This window comes from Chiloscyllium plagiosum, unplaced genomic scaffold (genome assembly GCF_037043375.1).
Source record: "Chiloscyllium plagiosum isolate Xiang-an unplaced genomic scaffold, Cpla_swu_hap1 HiC_scaffold_29, whole genome shotgun sequence".
In the NCBI taxonomy this organism is placed as follows: domain Eukaryota; kingdom Metazoa; phylum Chordata; class Chondrichthyes; order Orectolobiformes; family Hemiscylliidae; genus Chiloscyllium; species Chiloscyllium plagiosum.
Window position 1 is genome coordinate 32,024,668 of NW_028270167.1, and position 25,936 is coordinate 32,050,603.

At 41.3% G+C, this 25,936-nt stretch overlaps 1 protein-coding gene and 1 long non-coding RNA gene across 4 annotated transcripts in view; one reads left to right on the top strand and one right to left on the bottom strand.

The window, feature by feature from the left end:
• Nucleotides 1-3,766: 3,766 nt before the first annotated feature.
• Nucleotides 3,767-7,815, bottom strand: LOC148142279 (uncharacterized). Its single transcript, XR_015752007.1, has 3 exons — nt 7,730-7,815; nt 7,426-7,587; nt 3,767-5,735 (listed from the first exon to the last, which is right to left on the bottom strand). It is a non-coding gene; the product is annotated as an uncharacterized LOC148142279 (long non-coding RNA).
• The window catches only part of robo3 (roundabout, axon guidance receptor, homolog 3 (Drosophila)), a 564,581-nt gene continuing 545,870 nt past the window's right edge, over nt 7,226-25,936 (top strand). For all 3 annotated transcript variants that reach the window (XM_043676841.2, XM_087976454.1, XM_087976452.1), the window contains exon 1: nt 7,226-7,576. In XM_043676841.2, coding sequence (XP_043532776.2) covers nt 7,411-7,576 — 166 coding nt within the window. In that variant the 5' untranslated portion in view covers nt 7,226-7,410. The remainder of the gene's footprint in view (nt 7,577-25,936) is intronic.

Below are 25,936 nucleotides of genomic sequence, written 5' to 3' on the forward strand. Positions count from 1 at the left end.
ATTTGGACTGAGCTCTTGTGGAAGACATACATTTTACCAGAGGAGCTGTTCCTGTGGGGAGGCCTAACCCTGGGACTGGGCCTCTGAAGATTGAACACCTGTGTGTGTTCTGGGAGGTGAGCGGTTGCTCTATCCTGGAGTTTGGGAGAAGACCTTTCCTTCAGGAGTGGACCAAACCCCTGTGAGTTAACTGTACCTGTGCAATGTACGATGTTCCTCCATGGAGCCTGAACACCTGTGTGCTGTGGGGTGTGTATTTGCTGCCTTCAGGAGTGGACTCTGCAGTCTGGAATGGACTCCATTTTGGACAATGCACCTCAAACTGGAGTGGACTCCATTCCTGGGAATGTGTGTGTATATTTTTTTGAAGACTATATTTGTAATGTGTACCAGAAAGGACTTTTTTTTTGGTAATTAACTGTATTGTGGTGTTTGTTGGGTCTATCACTTGCACTGTCTTGTGTGTCCCTGGGTCTGGCAGGCCTTGCTGTGAGCTGGGAGGCTCATGGGTTGTCCTGAAAGCTGTCACTCTGAGCTGGAGGGTGGGTAGGCCATCCTGTAAACCTGATAGTTGGTAGGCTGTCCTGAAAGCTGGAGGGTTGGTAGGCCACCCTGATGCCAGTTGCCCTGAGAGCCAGATGGTGGGTAGGCTGTTCTGGGTGCTTTCAACCTGCGAAGGTGTAATCAGGATGGGCTGTCCTAGAGGTGGTCGAAAGGTGTCAGAGCAGCCAAGTGCTATAAGGTGCGTAGGGGCAGGCTGAGATCCGGAAGGCTTGTGGGCTACCCCGCACACTTTCGTCCCAGGGAAGGGGACGGGCTGTCCTAGAGGTGGCTGGAAGGTGTGCCAGGATAGCCCATGTGCCAGATGGCGCATTGGGGTGGGTCAGAGCCCAATGGTACGTAGGGGCAGACTGAGAGCCAAAATATTGGTCGCTGTCCTCAGCGCTGTCACCCTGGGCAGGTACCAGGGTGGGCTGTTCTAGAGGTGGTCAAAAGATGTCGGGGTGGACAGAGCCAGAAGGTGTGTAGGGCCGGGCTGCCTTAGGGTGGTTGGAAGGTGGGAGGGACAGGGGCTTGCTGGCTCTGTATTGTATGCACTTTCCTATGTAACAGGATTGTCTCATGAAAAGATATCAACAATGACATTTGTACATATTTGAAACTGGGGTTTGCCCTCATCTCCCTGTAAACTAGTTGAGTGGTAGAGTTTGGGGCCAGGCTTTGCTGCTCCTCTCCCTTGTAAAACTGCTGTTGTGTACAGCTGTAAATGTTAACTGTTTTTTGTAAACTGTTTTGTAATTTGTTTAATAAAATATTATAACCCAGAGGAAAAATTAATAAAAATAGGAGAATCAGGCTCTGTTAACTGAGAGCTGGCTCTGTGGATGGCTGACCAGCATCAAGTTCTATACAGGTTTAAATAAAGGGTGACTTGGTGACAGGATACCAGCCTCTGTGGTTTATTTCTGTTGTGCATTCCAAATTTGCTGGCACAACTTTAACTGAGATGGAGCTGCTGCAGAAATGTTTTAAATGATATTTGAGCCATTTTTTTAAAGTTCAGCCTTTATTCTTATCCTTTTTGCTGTTTAGCTCAGAAACTGATTAATTACGTTACGCCGTTTCTTGTCCCCATTCATTCTTGTCGTCAGATCTCCTGCTTCCCTCTATCAGCTTGTACTTGCAAAAACCTTGCAGGCAAAAATCTTGAGTTGAAAGGTGCTGGTGCAATTCAATTCATGGAAGATATCCAATGACTTGGAATTCTGATCTAATATTTAGTGTATTTTATACAAAGAATCCTGTGCATCACACTTAATGAAAACTAGCTCATTCTCATGCTTAAAATGCTAAATTAACAATGTTACTTCTGATGCATTAACTTTAATGCTGGTAATATATTGTGTCACATTTACAGCTTAGCCACACTATTACTTTGAAATAAGTCTCCAGGTATGATCCCTCCCTTTATGTTAAAGCACTTTATTCTGTAAATAATTCCCATCCAGAATCTCCATTCTCCACCATCTTCAGTCATTGCTGGATTGTGTTCTCAGGTCCAACAAATGAGTTTGGTCATTAATTATATCTCACGTCATTTGTACTCCAATGTTTAGTTATGTCCTCATTAAAATTCCCAACGAACTGAGCCAAGGCACATACACAATGCTGCTGAGCCTCAAGCCAGGGAATAAAATATGAAATGCACACTGTTGTGCTATCAAAATATGACACACAAGCATGTGCAGTTTGCTGGCACAGAATAATTCCAGACCAGGTTTCAACTCAGGGCAGCAATAGAGTTCTGTGCTACACACCACGCAAATACAGACCAGAGTCACATATGGAAACGATGAAAGGTGTGCATTTATTAAGCACCTTTCACAATCTCAGAATTTCCCAGCCAATGAATTACTTTAAAAGCAGTATTGCAATATACAACACAGTTAAAAATCACACAACACCACGTTACAGTCCAATAGGTTTAGTTGGAAGCACACTAGCTTTCAGAGTGCTGCTCCTTCTACAGCTGGTTGTGGACTATCAGATTGTAAGGTACAGAATTGTGTCCTGAGATCTTATACTCCACAACCACCTGATGAAGGAGCAGCACTCTGAAAGCTAGTGCTTCCAAATAAACCTGTTGGCCTATAACCTGATGTTGTGATTTTAACTTTGTACACCTCAGTCCAACACTGGCATCTTCAACTCATAGAACACAGTACCCAGTTGCTTTTACACCCTCTTACGTACAGCAGTATGATGATGACTAGATTTTGTGTTACTGATTAAGGAACAGCTATTGGCCAAGACAATTCCTTGAAATGGAATTTGTTTTTTTTTCTAGCAGAGAAAGCCTTAATTTAAATTTTCATTCTGAAAGTTGGCAGCCTCAACAGGGCAGCGTTACATTGAAGTGTCAGCTTAGATTTCTGTGCTGCAGGTTTTGCACATGGATTTGAATCCACAATCTTCTGATTCTGAGGTAAGAGTGCTACCAACTCAGCCACAACAGTGTTACAAGTCTACATAACACGTCGAGCAGTATTACAATCCCAGATCAGATACAAGCCAATGTTACAGTCCCCTCTCCTGCACATAGCTATGTTACAGTCTTATGTCACATGCCAGACAGTGTTACAGTCGATGTCATACATTGAGCAGGTTATAGACTCATATCACACATGGTAATGTTCCAATAAGCACATCGGTTCTATCTTATACACAGGAGACAACCTTTCAGTCCCAGATCACAAGACAGTAGTTTTACAGTTCCAGATCATAAACAGTGCAATGTTGCAAAGCCTGAATGACATGCATGGCTATTATACTGTCACTGAAAACCTTAAAAATTTACAGCTTGAAAAGAGATTATTAAGCCCATGTCTTTGATACCCTTTGTCAGGCCAAGCCCAAACTAATCCCTCTGACTGTGGCCCTGTTTCATCCCCAATATTTATTTGTTTCCTCTGAAAAGACAACTGAATCCAACTGCAGCCACTGCCTGCTGCAAAGCATCCACAACTCAATGTTGCAGGGCTTTATTGATTGTGATCTTTGATGCGTTGGCTTGCCTGAGCATTTTTGATTTGTATGCTGAGACAGTGAATGTCAGCAGTCTATTAAACAGTGGACAGAGAACATCAGAATTATGCCACTGACCGCCCCCCCCCCCCTCCCCCCCACCCCCCCGCCAACTCCACCCCCAACATTGCAGCTTTTAGAGATCTGGTGTATTTTTCCCTTCACTAACCCAGGGCTGCGGAGTTCTTTTGCAAACTAATTCAACATAATGAAGTTTAGCGGCTGATGTTTGTCATGTGTCTGTCAATAAGAAAGAAAAAGACGAAGAGTGGTGAATTCTGACAACTCATTCCAGGCACGTCTCTGCAGCACATGGAGTGAGATCTAATCACAATTCTCCAAAAGCCAGGTTCCATCGCCTTTCTCCAGGTGTAGCACTGGGTGAAATGTAATGAGTCTCTTGCCTCATTCCAGATACAGTACATGATGTTTTGTGGACACCATGTTAATTGACTTATTCTGTCCACAGGACCATAAGCTCAGCTGCAGGCCTATCCTGCGCACACAGTGCAAAATGTACAACCACACAGTATAGACTGAGGTTATTCAGCCTGCTATACCTATGCTGGCCCCTCTAAATTATCAATCCAATTTGCCCTATCCCCTGCTCCTTCCCTAATCTGGCAAATTTTCTCTTTTCAAGTATACATTTCAAATCCCATTTGAAAGTTATTATTGATTCTCCTGCTTTTGAGACAATGCATGCTGAATCATAGCTGTTTTGTTGAACAGGAAAAGTCTGATTAATGAGCTATGCCATTGTAATAGATCAACAAATTGCCTGAATCTCTGGTTTTGTGACTTTTATTTTACTGCAGAAAAAGTAATCCTTCCATTGAACAGCATGTCTTACTGTGCATCAGCTAATTTCATTTCTCTGGTTTACTTTCTTCATCTCCTGACCACATCCTATTTGCACTAACACAGTCCCCAATATTGCAAAGTTTGATCTCCATGTGGGAGAGATTGTATCATATAGAATTTAATTATATAATAGTAGGGCTGGAGGATTTGAGCTATAGGGAGAGGCTGAACAGGCTGGGGCTGTTTTCCCTGGAGCAGCGGAGGCTGAAGGATGGCCTTTATAGAGGTTGAAAAAATCTTTTCCCTGGGGTGGGGGAGTCCAGAACTAGAGGGCATAGGTTTAGGGTGATAGGGGAAAGATATAAAAGAGATATAAAAGGGGCAACTTTTTCATGCAGAGGGTGGTACGTGTATGGAATGAGCTGCCAGAGGAAGTGATGGAAGCTGGTACGATTGCAACATTTAAAGGGCGTCTGGATGGGTATTAGATTACTTTACAGTGTGGAAACAGGCCCTTCGATCCAACAAGTCCACACCGACCCGCCGAAGCGCAAACCACCCATACACGTACATTTACCCCTTACCTAACACTACAGACAATTTAGCATAGCCAATTCACCTGACCCTGCACATCTTTGGACTGTGGGAGGAAACCAGAGCACCCGGAGGAAACCCACGCAGACACGGGGAGAATGTGCAAACTCCACACAGTCAGTCGCCTGAGGCGGGAATATGAATAGGAAGGGTTTGGAGGGATATGGGCCAGGTGCTGGCAGGTGGGACTAGATTGGTTTGGGATATCTGGTCGACGTGGGCGGGTTGGATTGAAGAGTCTGTTTCCATGCTGTACATCTCTTTGACTTGGTCCATCTGACCTCCTGAGCTGGTTTAAATTGTCTGGTGATATAGGTTAAAATCGTTTTTGAGTAATTTTCCTTTATTGTCATTCTATTTTTATTTATTTTGCTCAGATCTACCAGGAGGTTTTGTGATATTTTCTGGGGCAATGGCAGACTGTCAGGGGAGAGTTGTGTTTTGTTCTGTGGTCCAACTATTGGAGTGTGAGCCAGGCTTGTTACGGCATCCCTTATCGTGGAAAAGAAGGATGCAGTCAGCAAATACTTGGTATTGATAACTCAATGTACCTTTCCAGCAATAAAATGATCGATCAACTAGATTTTGCAGATTCAGCAATGGGAGCAAGGTACAGCCCTCCAGTGGTAGAGATAGGAAATGTCAGGGTAGAATTGTGATGCTCACCAAGTAGAATAGCTTCCTGACGCTCCACTGTCAGAGCATTTAGTAGCCATTTAATTGGGGAATAGACGGCATCTGGAACCTGAAATCTGCAACACGAGGCAAAAAGAGAAGGCGAAATGAGAAAAAAAAGTATTTTTATATAAAAGCAAGTCATGACACCCAGATCCAATAGCATTATCTTCTTACATTTTTTGCAATTAATTAGATTTGGAATCTCGGAGCAATGCATTCCATTCAATTTTAGAATAGGCCAGCGTGTAAATGAAATGGACATTTCAGGTTTAACTTGATGCAAGGATGAATTCCAGATGGAATGGCACATCGACTATTTCTGGTTCATCGGTGGCCCTTTTGTCCAAAGCTGTTTGAATCGTGACCCCTGGTGGACAAGCATCCGCATAGCAGTGGACCCAATTCAGGACAGGTACACGTCAGAGAGCATGGGGAATCACAAGAGTGGCCAAAACAAAATGCAAAAGATTTTAAAAGACAGATAAATTCAGTGGGAATTTAAGACATGAAGTAGGGAATAAGGTATTGGATAACGTCACACTGCAACTAAAGAGGATTTTGAAAACAGCACTTAATCTCTTCCCTCCTCAACACAATTGGGCTGTTCCTGATGTAGGTCCTGGTACCAAAAGCCAAATGTGGAGGAGTCACTCTTGCTGGTGAAAGGAAAGTGCAAATCCCTCGGCTTCAGATATGGGGTAAGGTGGTCCTGGAAACGGAATTCCTCTCATTAGAATTATGGACAACATGGGGAGGTGACATGGTGCTAAGGTTAGAGGTAGAAATGTCAAAGGGAAATTGATAACCTAAACAAAATACAAATTAGAAAACCACGCTGCACTTCCATGCTGCAATTTTGTCCCTTATTTTATTTTGGCATAATTACTGTTAATGGAGATTTGAAAATGTTCACAAAGTCTAATGCAGTGGGGATATCAAATGTAATTATAGAGGGTTGCTCAGAGGTGTAAACGGGACATTGAGAAAAAAAACGTATAATGATTAAAGAGTGTGAGAGAGAGCACGGTTCTCTCTCGGCTTTTTGTTTGTTCCAAATAAGACAATAAATGTCATTCTAAAATAAAACGGTGCTGAATTCGGGGGGAGAAAGACAGTTCTATCAGCGCCAAGACTGTCTCGATGCTAAAGAGAACAGTCAGTGTAGAGCTCTATTTGCATGGCAATGTCTGAAGTAGAATTAAAGTTTTCAGCAAAGAATGGGAACGGGTCTGCTCCCCGGTCTGCTGCTGCCTTCCCCTATCTCTCATTAAGCTGGAATTTGTGCTGGGGAGATTTTTTTCCCCTATCCCCCCCCCCCAGTTCAGCGGGCAGAATTTCAGTGCGATGTGCAATGTTTCACAACGCTCCCCTCTTCTCTCCAGGGAGCCTTATTAATCTCATAATTAAACATTTATTGGTGCGGGCACCTGGTTTCTGCTTCCACCACTATTCTATTCCCAACCTCCCCCCCCCCCCCCCCTTTCCAATCCTCTCCAGGGACCCTCATCATGCACTCACAGGAAGGGAAATGCGGAGACCGAAAGAGAAAGCAACGAGAGTGGAGTGAGAATAGTCCATCAGTGCTGTACTCAGCTCAGTGAGCTGCCTGCCTGTAGACAGCACAGACTGAAGTTATTTGTACAGGCACTGAAGACATTCCAGATCATTGCCTCTGCCTTCTCATTTCCCCCCGCCCCAAATATATATATATATATATATATGAGAACAAAACAAAACTAATGCATAATCATGATGTTGCGATACCTGCTGAAGACCCTGCTCCAGATGAACCTTTTTGCAGATTCCATCTCAGCTGATTCTGTTAACTCCACCGATCCGCTTTTCGCCTTCAACGGCAGCCTCTCAGGTCTCGGTGATAACCTCACAGACATTGGAAACCTGACTTATATCAACGGTGAGTGGGCCCTGCAAATGATACTTATATTAAAAGTGCGTTTCAAACAAGCGGTTTGGTGGTGGTTGTGGTGGGGTGTACCTTTTTTAATGCATTGAACCGTCTGAAGTTGGAGAGAGGGGCTCGGTAAACTTTCGACGATGTGACACTCACTGTTTAACAGAAGAGAAATTGGGACGGTGCAGTTTGTTGCGAGTTTGGGCGCCCGTGAGCTGCCAACTTGAGACCGTTAATTTGCCTCTCGGTGCGGGCGATTTTAAAGGGATTTGCTTAAAGACTACTCACAGAGGCAATCCGTTTAAGTTGTGATTTTTTTTATACTCTAGTGAAAGCCCCTGATTCGAGTAAATCGCATTCCTGTGGTGTGTTCTATCTTTACAGAAAAAGTGACTTGCTTGAATCCCTATGTATTAGATGGTTAGAATTGTTAAAAGATTTTATTGCTTTGAAATATTAATTAATTGCATTTTATATCGGTTGAATTTTTTTTCAGAATAAGTATCTTTTTTTCTCAGGATTAAGAACAGTAATAAAAAATTAATTAAAAATCAATTTCCAGCTGTATTTCATGAATAATTCTTAACTTTTTTTTCTATATTGAAGATGTAATTTGTACTGTTAACATAATAATATTGTGTTTTACTGGTGATTTATGAGTCTGTGGGTTAACTATACCAGGTACATACTGATTGAATGGTTGTGTCCTGTCAAACACTATCTCAGTCCTCATCCTTGTAGTATATCTTCGACTCTGTAGAGTCATACTAATTGATATGATGATACCTGACTTTAAAACCACACACCCTGGAAAACCATAGTATGGAGAGAGGATTTCAATTGTTTTTTTTTATCGTGGTAAAAAGCCAGTTCCCTCCTAAAGGGGTGACTGTGTTGACAACAAATCCGACAAAGCTTTTCCACATCTAGGGAGAAAACAGAGGTGTGGTGATAAATGGACAAGATGTTTATTTTCAGAGTGCTACAGTGACAGATGATCAGAGTGACGTAACTGACATAAAGTGTAAAAAAAACCCTGGAACAAATATAACCCTTCCACTTACTCTGGCTTGGCATGATGCAACCATTTTAGGGAACACTTGGTGAAACAAGGGGCAACACCAAGCATTTTGAAAAATATTCATGAATTTGTGAGATAGAACCATGCCTAATAGTTTTAGCTCAGGGAGACGTGGGTGGAGGGTAGTGAGGTGGGGTAGTAATGGGAGTTTTTGCACATAGCATTATTTTAGACTGACTCAGGTGGGAGCTGAATTCACCTGGAACTGTTCAGCATCTTCCCAACCATGGCCAATAAAATCCACCAGCAGTCAATTAAATCCACTGGCTGACAATCCAGACAAAAGGAGCTTTCACCTCATCCAGTCAACATCCCCAATCAACTGTATCAAAACATCATAGATTTAACTACTCACCACTATGAGGCATCATTGGTGAAGAACATCTGCTGTTCTCACCTACATAACAAAGTAATTGCACTCCAAGAGGTGTATAAAGTGCTAATATTACAGTGAAACTTGCTAGTTTGTTTTCCAACCCAAATATTTACCTATCGACATCACTAAAACAGATGATATGGTCATTAACATTTTAATGTTTGTGGGAGATTTCTATGCACAAATTGGCTGCCACATTTTAAACGTTACAACAAAAGCGCTTCACTGACTGTAAAATCAGGGATAGCCTGGGGGTATGAAAGGTGCTATATCAATGCAAGTCTTTTAGCATGTGGAGTGGTTGAGACAAATAACATAATGTATTCAAGTGGAGACGAGACAGGCATACGTGGGGAAAGGGAAATGGATGGAAGCTTGTGTGTTTTAATGAACAATGTACAGAATTGTTCTGTGCTGTAAAATTTGTATTCTATACAAAATATATTGAACACATGTGTAAATGTATTTGCTACACTGTTAGAAATTGTTTTTTCCGTAGAGTGATCTGATGGCCAAACTTTCTTCCAAAAAAAAGTCAAAATGCTCGCCAATTTCCTTCAATAAATAAATGGTGAATCCTCTGTTTGAATGAAAACAAAGAAAAGCTCAGAAATCATAATACCCTGAACATTATAAATGCAAAGAGCAAATCTTTGCTAATTGTATTCTTTGAATAAATTGAGCATCTAATCTTGTGATCATCATTATGATGAAGAACTGCTTGTGTAGCTCTCAAAGGGTTAGCCCTCATTTTATTTCAGTGAATGTTCTTTAGGTGGAACCCAGCAGGATCTTCTGTTTCAGGATATTTCAGTAAAATGATATGATACAATAATTGGAATAGAATATTTATTTTTCCTAATTATAGACAATTTCAGGCAAATTGGTGAGTTGTTTGTAATTTACTGACCACTTGCTTGCAAGAATACAAAATGGTATTGGACTAGAGAAAAACCTTTTCTCTCTAAAGAATTATTATTTTAAAAAAGGGAGCTTCACCCAATAGTTCACTACATTAATGGATGCTGAACATGGTGCTGATCCTCATGAACCTGGGAAGCTTATACACTTAATCCATCCTCTGAGCTATATTGAATAATCTGAACCAAGCCACATATTAAAGAACTATAGTTCTCCAGACAAGGCCTGACCAGTTGTTTAGTGTTCCTACTTCTGACTGCCTTCTTGTGACTCTTGTTAAACAGCCCGTGAACAGTAGGTCAGGCCAGGGCTGCTTTTGACTTATAGTTGAACAGCTTACATTGCAATCTGCAGATGCACATGAAGGATGGTAACCAAGGTAAGGTTCGGGAGAATTTTTATCACAATGTTGGCAAATGGGACTAGATTAACTTAGGATATCTGACATGGGTGAGTTGGACCGCAGGTCTCTTTCCATGCTGTACAGCTCTATGACTTTATGTGGAACTACCAAGAACCTTAGAAGAAGAGGGGACTAAATTGGCACAGAAGCAGAAGCCAACACATGTTTCCTTGTATACTTTCTATACTGAGGTTCTGACGTCAGTTTCTACTCTGTAATGCAGTGATTGGCACAAATTGGTCACCAGCTTGTGCCATCTCATTCTGGGCATGCCTTAAAGTGGGCACACCTGTTAACAACTGAAACAAAATGTTTTGGAAGGTATAATCAGTTAGTAATTGTCCTGATCTGCCAGATGATTCGACTATAAACATTAACCTTGCTTTTTCTTCCAGAGGACAATGCACTTCCTGCCTTTCTAGCTGCTCTAAGTTCAGATTTCCAGCTGCTTTTCTAACTGTCAATAGGTCCACGAGAACAGAAGGGTCAGCTGTACATAATAGCACACTGAAGACAGAGTTCAAGCATGGCCCTTTTTCTATCTTTTCTCTCTTACCTATATTCATTTTTAACTCTGCTGCTGTTGTCGTTGGTGACTTATAATGGAATCATGTCGATGCAAAGAGTCATGTGTCAGAAGTTAGCTTATATATGTGAAAAGATGTGGCTGCTGAGGCAAACTAACATAGTCAATGCAATTTCTAAAAGACAAATGCATGACTTCAGAAAAAAATATAGTTTGAAGAAAATGATGTACTATCTTTGTGAAATAGAATTATGCACTTAAAAAAGTTACATATTGAGGAGATTTATGTCCTGGATAAAGTGAAATTGTGAATGACCCACATCATTTCACCATAGACAGAAACAGTTCCTTTGTTTCATTGAATAGAATCACATAATGATCCTGCAGTTAAAAAGACGATGTGGCCAATTGTGTCCTTGTGAAATTGGTATCTAATTAATCCATTTCCATACTTTTCCTTACAAATTTACAGATTTCCTCCCATCTAGCCTTCAGATTTTATCCAATTCTTAGTTGACAGTTACGACTAAATCTCTTTCCACTACCTTTTCAGCCAGTGCATTTCAGGTCATAACAAGATGCTGTATAGTGGTTTTATTCCTCATGTCACTTTTTGGTTCTTTTGGCAATTTCCCAACATGTGTCCTTCTTTCTATTCAAGACCTTCATAATTTTGAACACTTCTGTTAAAATTATTGGCTTTATCTCTTCTAAGGAGTAAAATCACAATTTCGCCAGGTTCTCTGCATAGCTAAATTTACACATCCCTGCTACCATTCTAGTAAATTGCTTCTGCATCCTCCCGAAATTACTGATACCTTTCCAAAGGGTGGTACCTAGCATTGAACACAATACTCCAGCTGGGGCCCAACCAGAGTTTTATGAAGGTTTTGCGAAGGTTCCTTGCTTTTGTCCTCTGACTGAGATTTTAACTCAATCTAAAGCCAATTACTGGCAATTAAAATCAGACCAAATTTATAAAACCAAGAATCCATTTTCATGTGCAAGGTATAGTTTCAGTCCTTAAGTGGAAAGGCTACTTTTAATTTTAAAAGAATGCAATTTACAGAGCAGTATAGATTATCAATCTCTCAATGACTCCTTTGTATAAAGTTCATTAGGATTTTCTAATGTCTGTGTATTGACACTGTGCTGGGCCAGAGATTAGTGTACAGGTAAAACAATTGCACATGGACAAATGAAACAGCATCAGCAAAGCATATTGCTGTGTCAGCTTGCAGCAGTTGTTCATACTATTTACTCTGGGTCAGAAGGTTAGACTTGCAGCAGGATCTCACACTCTCAGCTGCTGGTCCATTGCAGTACTGAGGGAATGTTGTACAATCTGCCTTTTGGATCAGACTATTATTAAAACCCCATTTAATTGAACCAGTGGGTCAGGCAAGTGCTGAGGACCCTATGGGATGGTATTGAGGAAGTACAGGGATTCACTCCAGTATCCTGGCCTGCATTTTTCTGTCATCCAAACACTCTCAAAAAAAGCATTAACTACTCATGAGTTATTATGCTGTTTATAGGACCTAAGTTCAAGTTGACCACAGATCCAAAGTAATCCATTGAGTGTAAATGACATTGGAATATAACAAAGAAGTGGTGGGAGCTATATATTATGTATGTCTGAGCCTGGAGATCTGATTCAGGACCCACTTGCTTCAGAGTTCACAACATCTGAACAGGTCGATTAAAAAATATCAATAAAATGTCAATTCTTTCTTACTTAGCCAACTATGGTAATCTTTGTTGGCTGATTCTAGGGGGTTGTGACAATGGTGAAAGGGATTATGATGATGGAGAAGAGGATTGCAATGATGCAGGGTGTTGTGATGATAGGGGAATGAGTTGTAATGTTGGAGTAGGGGGTTGTAATGATGGGGAGGGGGTTGTAATGGGGGAGGGGTTGTGTTGAGGAGGGAAGGGCTGTGTGTTCTGGGTGTGGATTGTGATGATTAATAGGGTTGTGGTGGTGAGGAAGGAGTTGTGATGGTGGAGGAGGATCTGTAATAATGGAGGTTGTGATATTGGGGAAGGGGGTTGTTTTGCTGGGTTTATGGTTGGCTGGAGAGTGCGTTGAGTTAGTGGGGAAAGTGGTTGCTTTGGTAGGTTTATGGTTGGGTGGACATGGTGTTGTCGTATTGGGGAGGAGGTTGTGGTGATAGCTGGTGGTGTAATGATGGGGCAGGATGTTGTAACGAGGTTGGGGGTTGTGGTGATGGGGGAGAGGTTGTAATGATGGGGAGTGAGGTTGTAATGATGGGCAAGGGGTTGTGGTGATGGAGGAGTGGGTTGTGATGATGGGGAAAGGTTGTGTTCAGGGAATGGGTTGTGATAACAAATAACAGGTTGGGGTGGTGGGGGAGGGGTTATTGGTTGAGTGGAGAGTTGGTTATGTTGGTGGGGAAGGTGATTGTTTCGGTGGGTTTATGGTTGGCTGGAGAGAGAGTTGAGGTGATGGCCCATCAATTGGTTTCAGCCTCATTAGGGAACATTGGTCAAGGTCTCTCGCAGCTGTCTGCAAGCTATTGCCCCCTGCTGGAAGAAATGCATGTGTACTTGCCAGGCAAGGACAGGCTGTGGTGCCCCCTCATGGTCACACATCTTGTTAGCTCATGCCAGTCAGACTGACAAGTGAAGACTCTGTTTGGATGAATTGTAGGAGATTGCTTGAGACCCACACATCCCAAAGTCTCCTTATGAATGAAGAATTTCAAAACGTAACCTGAAAGAGAAGTTGAAACAAGTGACAGAGTTGGCATTTTTGGAGATGTGACAGGGTTGTGGGCTTGTATAAGATTTTATATGAATTTTTTCACTTGGTCTGGTAGTCTGGTAATCCTGATCATTTGTGCAGGAGCTGTTTGAAAGGTTTATATCTCTTATACATAAAGATTTTACAGCAATGTAGCAACCTGCTTAGTCCTTCAGCTTTACACTCCACATGAGCCTCTTCCCATCCCTTATTCATCTTACCCTTCAATTCCTTTTAGTTCCCTTTTTCCTGCATTAATCTAACTTACTAACTACATCTCTGTCCTTCACTATGTGCTGGCAGCTAGCACATTCTAGCCAACATATGGGAAAATAGTCATTTTCTCAATTCTTTATAGTTTCATAGTGACTATGTTCTATTATAGCCATTCATTTTGATCAGCCTGCAAGTGGAAATGTGGCTTGATCTACTAAGCTAAAGCCTTTCATAATTTTAAAGATGTTTATTCATCCACCTTCCAAGTGCTCTCTTTTCTAGAGAAAATCGCCCCAACCTGTCCAGTCATCTGTCAGTCAATGGAGATTGTTCTCTATTTTGAACGTTTGAGGCTGGTCTGTGAATTCTGGCTAGCTATATTTTTTAAGAGAAGCCTCTCAGCTTATTGACTCAGGTCAGGCTCTCTCTGGCAGAGATGGGTTCCTGGTGTATTCTGCAGGCAGCTGCCTCACTGCCACTGAAGGGTCACTGAGAGGGTTCAAGGCTGACAGAATCACCAGGACATCTTTACCAGACAGTGTTGTCCAACTTCATCCTTGGCAGCATCAGCTCCCTTGCTCTCCCATTGCAAGCGCTATTGATGTTTTACAATCTGCTAATGGGCAAACTCTCTTTTTCTGACAGACGCGCCAATGGCTCGCCAGCACTGACGTCTCTTTGTGTCATGCAAATTGGCTGATTGTAATCAGAAAGCCTGTTCCTATTCCTGAGGTTAAAAGTCAAGGTTGCTGTTTTGCCAAGACGAGTGCGCATTATAATTCAAATGTCTATCACTATGGCGACATCAGAAGTTGGAGTACCAAAGTCAACATAAAACTGATGTGTTAGCATCTGTCCTGGTGCCAGAGGTGATATTGACACGCAAATGCACCTTAACCCTTAAAAAAAAGCCTTTCCAAATCAAAGATTCCTACAATTCGTGCTTTTGAAATTGACTTCAAATATCCTTGTTAATAAGCATACCCAAAGGGTGCAAATTATAATTTCCATTAAAAAGAACAGGGCTGTTATTGTAAAATCAACAAAGAGTTAAATTAGAGTCCTGTTCTCTTCCTTGTGACTTGGATCTTTGATCCCATGGGACAGGTGCCAGCTATCCTGCTTTGGATCAAACATGCCAGGCTTTTGTTTTGAGTGAATTATCTAAAAAATTCCAAATAGCAAACCTGCTGCCGAAAGTCTACATTTAATTGTCATTGCTTCTATTAGTCCAATGCTGGCTTAGAATCTCTGTCTCTCTCTCACACACACAGACACACAGACATACACAGACACAGACATAGACACAGACACAGACACAGACACACACACACGCAGACACGTTGTAATTGATCCTATTCTACCATCCCCAAAGTCTGACACTTGGACCAATTTGCTTTTTCATCCATTGTGTGGACTGTATTTACCTTCGAGTCACTTGGAGTTGACCATTGGCAGTACTAGACATTTAGAATGCAAAAGTTTTAGAGTCATTCAAGGCTGATGCTGCGTCTCCTGCTACACATCCATAAAGGCACATGGATGGTTGTCTCTCAGAAAGGGGTAGTAACACAACTGAAACCATGGTGATACCGTTGCATTAGTGATTATACTGTTGCATGATGTTTTAAAGTGCAGTTTAATAAGGTAGAGAAGTAGTGTAGACAATTGAGGAAAAGGCTGCTCGGTTACACTTTATAAAAGGTGAATATTGCTGAAAAGAGAGACATGTTGCTGAAGGCTTTTATCTTCCATTCATTGGGACAAGAGCAGGAATACCAAATTTCAATGCATCAGAATAATTTATAGCACACAAGGAAAGGTATTAATTGGCTTGTAAGTCAATTTTGAATAGCCCAGATCATGGGCAGCACGGTGGCACAGTGGTTAGCACTGCTGCCTCACAGCGCCAGAGACCCGGATTTAATTCTCACCTCAGGCAACTGTCTGTGTGGAGTTTGCACATTCTCCCAGTGTCTGCATGGGTTTCCTCCGGGTGCTCCGGTTTCCTCCCACAGTCCAAAAATGTGCAGGTTAGGTGAATTGGCCATACTAAATTGCCAGTAGTGTTAGGTGAAGGGGTAAATGTAGGGGGATGGGTCTGGGTGGGTTACTCTTCGGAGGGTCGGTAGAGGCTTGTTGGGCCGAAGGGCTTGTTGGGCCGAAGGGCCTGTTTTCTCACTGCAAGTAATCTAATCTAATGTTACAGGTCACTATAATCTCTTCATGCTTCCAGGTATTTCCAAAAAATGGCAAGGTTTGAACATACTCCTTTTGTATCCAGAGAACTGACCGCTACATATGAATGTATGCCACGTCTAGCAAGCATAAGTTACAAGTTCAGCAAATTATCTTAAATTGGTCGTTAGTATAGCTATTTGCACACTCAAATTTGTTCAGCAAGTGTTGTCCACATAGAATCATGTCAACTTAACAGTAGACATTCTTATTCTACATATTGCAAGCACAGGTTGCAGTAGGATCTGTTACATTCAGAGGAACATGTTGTTTGATTCAATTAGCCAATTATTGGGACATATGACCTGTAGTATGATAGGCAGAATGTCTTTCTGAAAGAATGCGAATTAAAAAGCAGGTAGGTCTCAATGATGCTGCAGAAGCATAGATATAAATATTACCTTTATAATGCACAGCAAGCTGTTGTGATTGAGAATACTGTGGCTGAGTTTTCCACTTGGGTGGTGGAAGCAAATTCAAAGTTCTGTACATTGGCAGGAGTATTGTAAAAATAATTGAAAAGGAAACATTTCCAAGGCTCTCAAGCAAGAAATGTGATTATTTGGACAGTTCTATCAAAAGTGCTGGAAAAGGTACAATGGGTTGAATGGCCGGCCTGTTTCTGTGCTGTATTTTGCAATTCTTGTAAAGTTCCAAACTCTCAGCTGGTAATTTATCCTGAAGAATGAGTCCACAGCGCCTGCTACTCATCAGCCTCTTACCTAATCACTCTGCCTTCAAGATGTTTGGTGTTGGCAGACTGTTGGAGCGTGCGAAGGAGAGTGACGTGTTAGCCCAGCCCAATCTTTTCCTACCTCACATCCACCGCGTACCACAGGCTAACAGTATTGCAGTCATTAGCCCTGTGGGACCAAAACAGATTGCAATACATTCACCTTTGACCCACTTGACATCTGTTAATATAAAACAGACATAGAATTGGAGCTGGGTTTTTCTTAAAACGTGGGTCTTTGCTAAATAATACAGGTGGTTTACCCATTATCCCACAGAGGGAATATTAGTTTCAGCTTTACTAATGAATGAACTAGCTACCCTTTAACCACTTCCCATCATTCAGATGAGACATTAAACCAAAGATCCATCCTCTCTCTCTGATAAATGTAACATATTCTATGATATTATATGAAGCAGAGCAGGCTGGTTTTGACCAATGACTGCTCAATATTTAGCTCAGGGATTGCAGCAGTCCAAAATGGTGGCTAACTATCACCCTCTCAAGGGCAGTTGGGGATAGATGGGTGATAAATGCTGGCCTACGTTCAGAAAAGATTTACAAGGATGTTGCCAGCGTTGGCTGGTTTGAGCCACAGGGAGAGGTTGAATAGGCTGGGGTTGTTTTCCCTACAGCGTCAGAGGGGTGACCTTATAGAGGTTTATAAAATTATGAGGGGCGTGGATAGGGGAAGTAGACAAAGTCTTTTCCCTGAGGTGGGGAACTCTAAAACCCAAGGACATGGTTTAAGGTGAAAGGGGAAGAATTTAAAAGGGACCTAAGGGGCAGCTTTTTCACACAGGGTGGAGTGTGTATGGAATGAGCTGCCAGTGGAAGTGGTGGAGGCTGGTACAATTACAACATTTAAAAGGCATCTGAACGGGTATATGAATAGGAAGGGTTTAGAGGGACATGGGCCAAATGCTTGCAAATGGGACTAGATTTATCTAGGAATAACTGGCCAACATGGATGAGTTGGACTGAAGTGTCTGTTTCCATGCTGTATATCTCTATGACTCTATGCTGATAGTCACAACAACAAAATTTCAGGTTATCACATTTAGTTTATGGGAACTTGCTCTCAGAAAGTTGACTACTAAATTGATAGCATTTAGAATGATGTCCTTTAAGAGTATTTCGATGTCTATAAAGCATTGTGATCTGAACACATCAAGAGATACTACCTGAATGCAAATATTTTCTTTTCTCATGGGGAATGGCAGAAGGAGTTGAAATAGGGGGATAGTTGGCTATAAAGTTTCCACAAAATAAACATGAGTGGCAGAAAGTAGAATCTGTACAATGCTAAAAAATGAATCCCTGTCATTTTCCAGAGTGTGGTTATAGTAATGCAAGTGTAAAACAATTATAATGCTCCCTTTTCTTTATGCCATCTTGGTTTCATTGGAGTCATATCCATGTCTGAAATGACTAGCCAAATTGGAAAATCTCCAAATACCCTATAAATAATTCCAGTCCACCTCTCTGGCTGACATTTAAGCATGGGATGTCCTGCCCAGCTGTTCAATAAACCAAATGAACTGTCCTGCCTAACATTGCTCATTCAAGCAACATCAGCAAGGGATTGACCATTCATCACAATGCATGGCCTTGTGATAGTGTACAAAATGGCACCAGCCTTCACCTGCAGTCACCGTTCTTCCAAGTAGTCCACTGTATCAGAGATGATTTGGATGTTTGAGATAGATAGGGTATGAATCCAAATGACCCTATCCACCTATAATAGGTGTCTGATTCTATTGCTTGGAGTGCCTGTCATTGAATCCAAGAATGAAACAGTGTGGAAGTGGTCCTTTCAGCCCAGTATTCCTGTGCTGACTCTCAAAGTACAACAATCCCACTCTTTCTCTGTGTCCCTACCAAGTATTTATTCAATTCCAGTTTGGAAAGATATTATTGAATCCACTTCCAATACACTTTCAGACAGCACATTCCAAATTATAACAATTTACTGCATAACTTTTTTTTATTGATGTCACCTCAGGTGGTTTTACCCTTGTTCTCAGGTTTCCAATGCTATTGAACCAATTTCTCCTTATTTATTCTATCAAAGTGAGAGGTTTTGTAGCTTGTGGATAGTGTTCCCGTCTCTGAGTGAGAAGCTCCAGCTTCAGGTACCACACCAAGACTCAATGGCCAAGCAAAGTGTGTTTGTAACATGGCTAAACAAGTTCACTGTCAAACTGCTACTCTCTCTAGAATGGACAAAAGGTAAGAGTGGGAGAGATTCCTGGTCAGCCATATGATGAAAATATTGTCCCATCACTGGCCAGAGTTCCAGACTACAACATTTATGTAAAAGAATAATGTGCCACAACAAACTGAGCTAAGTGTATTCCAACCCTCTCACTCCATTAAAACCTTTCAAAATTTTAGAACACTGTCTCTGATTTCAATGAACCGCCTCCAAAAGAGACTGTCACTCAAACACAGTCACACCATCAAAAAAAGCATTTTGTATATTAGGGCAGTCTTGGTCAATAGATCCCCTCACAAATCAATGAGACGATTAGCCCCCTTGGAAAGGGGGGGGGGGGGTGGAAGTGGCAGATGGAGGAGGGGATAAATCAACAGTAGCGTGACACCAGCTGGCTGCATATTAGCACAACATTGAAAGCTGCTGCACTGAGCCAGCTCCTGCTGAGAGAGAGAAAATCAGGCAGAATGTAAGATGCAAATATAAGAATACATATGTGACTCAGCTGAAAGAAAACTTATATTCCTAGAGTTGTTTTTTGGGAAGGAACAGTGGAAAGGAGGGCAGAAACCCACAAATCTGTATGAAATTAAATGTTTTCCATTTAACTTTTCTTACTATTTAACTGAAACTGAAATTGCTATTTGAATTATTCTATTTTAAGCCATCAAAAGCAACATTGGTCAAGGTACAGGATGGGTACATTTGGGGTTTTGATATAGTTTTGTATAACACAGTTTTTGTGGTAATGCAGCCAATGTTTTGATAAACAGAAGAATTCTGTCCTGACCAATATTTATCCCTAAAAGTCACCAGTACCGATCACTGATTATTGTCATATTGCTGTGCATAAATTGACTGTGCTGTTACCTAAATTGCAAGAGGTTATCTCTGCTGTTTGAAGTCATATCTAACAAAAGGAAAGATTGTTTTGGTTGTTAGAGGCCAGCTCCATGGCATGACTGCGAGAGATTCACAATGTATATTCTAGACTGAAGCATCATCAGCGACATCATCAGTGACCTTCCCTCCATCATAAAATCAGAAATGGAGATGTTCGCTGATGACTGCACGATGTTCAACAGCTGTTGTAACTCCTAACATACTGAAGCATTCTGTGTCCCAATCCAGCAAGAACTAGACAACTTGTAGGCTTGGGCTGACCAGTGACAAATAACATTCATGCCATTCAATGTCAGGTAATGACCATATCCAACAAGAGAGAATCCTACCATTGTCCCTTGGCATTCAGTAGTATTGCCATCTCCATGATCAACATCTTGGTGTTAAAATTGACCAGAAACTGAACCGAACGTATCTGAACTTAACATGTAAATACTGTGGGTACAAGAGCAGGTCAGAGGCTAGGAATCTTTCAGTGAGTAACACATTTTCTGTCACTGCAATCCAAATCCACTATCAACAAGTTAAAAGTCCGGAATGTGATGGAGTATCTCCACATGCCTGCTTGAGTATAGCTTGAACAAAATTCAAGAACCTTGGCACCATCCAGGACAAAGCCACCTGCTTATTGACACCGTATCCTCTACATTCACCATTCACTCCTTTCACCATCAATGTGTCATTGTGTACCATCTCCAGGATGCACTGCAGTATTACATCAAGGTTCCTTCTACAGCACCCTCCAAACCAGAAAACACTGCCATCCAGAAGAATGAGGGTAACAGATGCATTGAAACAATGCCATTTGCAAGTTCAACCTCCAAGTTGTATATCATTTTGATTTGGAACTAATTTTGATGTTCTTTCACTCACGCCGAGTCAGAATCCTTGCGATTCCTCCCAAAAAGCATTCAGTCTCCGTACATTCCCTACAGCATTTCAAGAAGGCAGCTCACTTACCTGGAATACCTAATGAATGCTGGCTTAGCCATTGTTATCTACATTCAATGACCGAATAACAATAAAAAACATTCAAAAGTATTTCACTGATAATGAAGGTTTTTGGGATACCCAGAGACCCTGAAAAGCACTATATGAATGCAAGCTCTTTCTTTCTTTTAAATGGAGGAGGGGAGCAAGTACATTCACGTTGTAGATATATGTCTCCAAAGAGAGTTTAGAAGGGCAGTGGTGTTCATCAACCCAGTTGAATACAAGTGATCCAGGCTCCATTCAGTTGAACAGTTCTGAGGAGGTTGCTCGGGAATGCGGCGGGGTAAGCTTATGAATGCCTCCAACCTTCAATTAAAACAGAAATCACTGAGTATCTATGGAGACTGAATCTTTGACATAGAGTCATATAGCATCGAAACAGGCCCTTCATCCCAACTTGGTTTCCTAAACTGATCTACTGCCATTTGCCTGCATTTGGCCCATATCTCTTTAAACCTGTCCTATCCATGTACCTGTCCACATAATAAAGAAAACCTCAAGACTCTTCACAGGATTATTATATAAAAAAAGATAACACTGAGCCTCCATAAGATGTTAATCAGATGAATGAAAGCTTGGGCAAAGAGGCGCATTTTAAGAAATTTCTTAAGAAAAATGAGATGAGAGGCAGAGAACTGTAGGGAAAGTTTCCAGACCCTGCATCAAGGCAATTCCATGTATGACCAACTATAGTAAAATTGTAATGCTCCAAAGAACATAACTAGATGGGTGCAGATATTTTGAAATTTGTTAGGGTGGAAGAGATTACAGAGATAGGGAGAGGCAAGGCCAGGGAGATTTGAAAGCAAGGATGAGAATTGTAAAATCAGGATGTTGGTTGACTGAGACCCACAGTGTAAGTCAGTGAATATAGGTGAGAGGGGAATGGGTCTCCATGCAAATTAAGACAAAGGAAGCAAAAATTTGGATAACCTCAGTTAATTGAGGCTAAAATATGGGAGGCCAGTCAGGAATGTGGTGGAATAGTTGAGCTTGGAGATAATAAATGCACGAATGGGCATTTCAACAGCAGCTGAGTGAGCTGGGATAGCAGTGAGGTTAGGCAATGATGTGGAAGTGAAAAAAGCCATCATCTTATTGTTGGTGCCAGCATGACATTGGAAACTTATCTCACGATCAAATGTGACACCAAAGTTCTGAACAGACTGGCTTCGTCTCAGGCAGTTATCAGACAAAGAGTAAGCATAAATGGTGTATTCAAACAGGCCGATGTGGTTAGTGGAGTGCTGCAAGGATTTGTGTTGGGACCTCAGCCAATGACAATCTATGTTAATGACTTGGATGAAGAAAGTGAATGATGTATCTAAATTTGTTGATGATACAAGTTGTGAGGAGGAAAGAGATTGCAAAGATACCTAGACAATATAAGTGAGTGGACAGCAAGGTGGTAAATAAAATATAATTTAAGGAAGTATGGAGTTACTCAGTTTTGTCATAAGATTTAAAACTTTTTTTTAAAGGCATGAAATTAGTAAATGTTGATGTTCAGACAGGCATAGGTGGACCATATAAAGAAAGTTAGTATGTGGGTATAGCAAGTAATGGGTAAAGCAAATGGCATATTGGCTTTTATTGCAAAGGGTTTGGAATATGGGAATAAAGAAATCTTGCTGGAATTGTCTGCCTGGGAAATTGTGTGCAATTTTGGTCTCCGTATTTAAAGATTGGAGGCAACATAGTGACAACGTTTCACTTTATTTCCCAATGGGGTGAGAGGCTGATTAAATTGGATGACCATTTTTTCGGGTTTAGAAGAATGAAAAGTGATCCTTTTCACAAATGCAGATCATATTGGGGCTTGACAGGATAGATACTAAGGGGTTATTTCAGCTGGCTGGAGAATATAAAACACGGATCACAGTCCCAGGATCAGAATGAGCTGAGGAGAAAATTTCTTCAAAGTGTTGTGAGGCTTTGGAATTCTCTACCCTAGAGAGTTGTGAATTCTCCATCATGAAATGTAAATAAGTCTGAGATAGGCAGGCTTTTAGACTTTTAGAGAATGAAGGGATTTTAGGTGCAGACAGGAAATTGGAGTTGAAGTTAAAAGTCAGCCCTGATTGTATTGAATGGTGGAGTAGGTTGATAAAGAGCTGTGGGGCCTACTGCTGTTACTATCTCCTGTGCTTTCATGTTCATGTTAAAGGGATGGCATTGATAGCCAGGCAACAGTGTTTGAAAGAGGGACTCGAAGCAATTATTTCAGCCTTTCCTATATTTTAATGGAGGAAAACTCTGCCTTAGACTCTTCGAGGATACCAAAGGTAATGGGAGCAGGTAGAGAAATCATTACAGATGATGCTGAAGCAATAGTTAGTTTGGTAGAGTCATAGAGTCATAGAGATGTACAGCATGGAAACAGACCCTTCAGTCCATCGTGTCTATGCCGACTAGATATCCCAACATAATCTAGTTCCACCTGCCAGCACCCGGCCCATATCCCTCCAAACCCTTCCTATTCATATACCCATCCAGATGCCATTTAAATGTTGCAATTGTACCAGCCTCCACCACATCCTCTGGTAGCTCATTCTATACACGTACCACCCTCTGCGTGAAAACGTTGCCCTTTAGGTCCCTTTTATATCTTTCCCCTCTCACCCTAAACCTATGCCTTCTAGTTCTGCACTCCCCCACCCCAGGAAAGAGACTTTGTTTATTTATCCTATCCATGCCCTTCAAATGGAACCTTAGTGACAGCAGGGGAGGGGTAGCTGGTGTGAGTAATCATGTCAAAGTTGCAGAAGAGGAGGGAACATTCCTCTATCTCACTATCACAGAGGATCATTTTGAGATTTTGATTAGAGTTATTTCAGATTAGTGGCAGGAGTGAGAATCTGATTGGAAGAATTCAAACATGGATTTCCTGGAACAGATTTGGAAAGCAACAATGCATTCAAGCACTTTAGAGAGGAAGGGGAGATTGAAGATGGGACGATAGTTTACAAAGATGGTGGGATCAAAGTTTTATTTTTTGAAGAGTGATGAGATGAGTGTTGACTTAGTAGAGAGAGAGTGAGGGAGAGATGGCATCTCCAGCAAGGAAAATATCAGCTGATGTGGAGACCAGAAGCTGGGAGGCTAATTCTTGTCTCCAACATTTTATTACTCTAACTAAAGTTGTTAAAGTAGTGTAGATGTGGCAAGTTTGAGTTTCTCATTATGATAAACTACAAATCTAATGAAAAAAGTCAAATATAACCAAGCTTGTTTATTTTGCTTGATCTTTGAATATGAAGATTGTGTTAACATTCTTTGAATGTTAGTTGCAATCTTCTGACCTTAATAGTTTGTGTTATTGGTCAATACTTACTTGAAAGCTGTTTCACAGTAATTCTTTTTAATATGGACTGAAAGAGTTAAGTTTCTAATGTAGCAAACAAACCAACTATCCATTTAAAGGAAAGCTCAATAATGGGCCTGTCACCACTTAATTGTGGCAGACAATGAGATTCCCTGGGGAGGCAGGGATAAAATGGACAAATTGTTAGACAGGGAAAGTTACGCATGCATTGATGTCTGAGTAATGTGCTGGTTTATAATGAGATCTTACTTACTCTAAAAATATATATAAAACTGAGTGGATTATTGACAATTCTGAATTGACCAGTTCTGTCTACATTCTGCTAATATTTCTAACTTGAAACATATGTTCTCAGAGAAGCAAATGGATAAAAACAAAACCATCCAATTGCACAAAGCCAAACCATTGCCCCAATTTGCCCCACCTTGTTCCATTTCCTATTTCCTAATGTAAGATAGCAGCCTGCTGCTTGGTAAAGCAGTAGGTATACTTTAAAAATCATTCAGTAGCTGTAAAGTGTTTAGGACATGTTCTGTAAAAGTTAGCCTTTTTCCTTCACACTACTGATTTTTTTCTCCGCTTCTCTTTTTAAAGGTTTTGACTCCAGCTGGCGAATGGATACATAGTTACCATTCCTGTGTTACCATATTCAAGTGATATCTGAAGGAAAGGGCTTGAAACGTAATGAGATAAATGACTAGATAATCTGACTGATGTTGTTCAAAAAAACTATTGGCCAGACCACTGGCAAACCTCTCTACCCTCAATTAGAGACAAAGGATTTTTCTCATCCACCTGAAACAGTAGGCTGGGCCTCAGTTCAATGTTTCAAATAAAAGACAGCATCTCTGACAGTTCTGCACTCTTACATTACTGCAGTGAAGCCCCAGCCAGCATTATGTCTTTAAGATTCAAGAGTGGGGATTGAACCTGCAATTTTTAATTCATAGCCACACTTCCAGAAGTGTCACTGTTAGAATTTAAGAGCTTATCTATCTCTGTCTGGCATGGGGAGTTTGAGATGACTTAAAGATTCCCTCACTACCAGCCTGGAGCTGAATCATGGAGCATATCAACTGTAAACCGCTTGGCACCAGCACAAAGGGTGAGAATCATAGTTAACAAGAGCATAATGAGACACCTCACCCCTTTCCAATTACTCAGAAAAACAGGAGTCAGAGATAGTTGGGGAGTGTGGAGGTGGTGGTGGCTGTAGTGAAAATAATTAACATTTTTTATAGTGATGCCATTGTACTCTCAGTTCTCCTTCTTCCTAGCTTTGCACCATATTGATTCATAATAAAATTAATAAAATAGTAAGACTATGGGCTGGATAAAGTGAGACCCTGTCTGTTTGTCCTGAACAGGTGATGGTGGGCCTTTTCCTTGTACTGTTGGTAATGTCTCAACAGAATTTATTGACTTATTAGGTCATGGTAGGGGGCAGTTAAGTGTCAAATACTTTGGTGCAGAGCTAATACTTAGAGGCCAGAGCAGGGATGGAATACAGGATTCTTTCCCTGAGTGAATCATTTGAGTTTTTATGACAATCCAACAACTTAATTGACAGCACAGCGGCACAGTAGTTAGCTCTGCTGCCTCACAGCGCCAGAGACCCGGGTTCAGTTCTCACCTTGGGCGACTGTCTGTGTGGAGTCTGCAC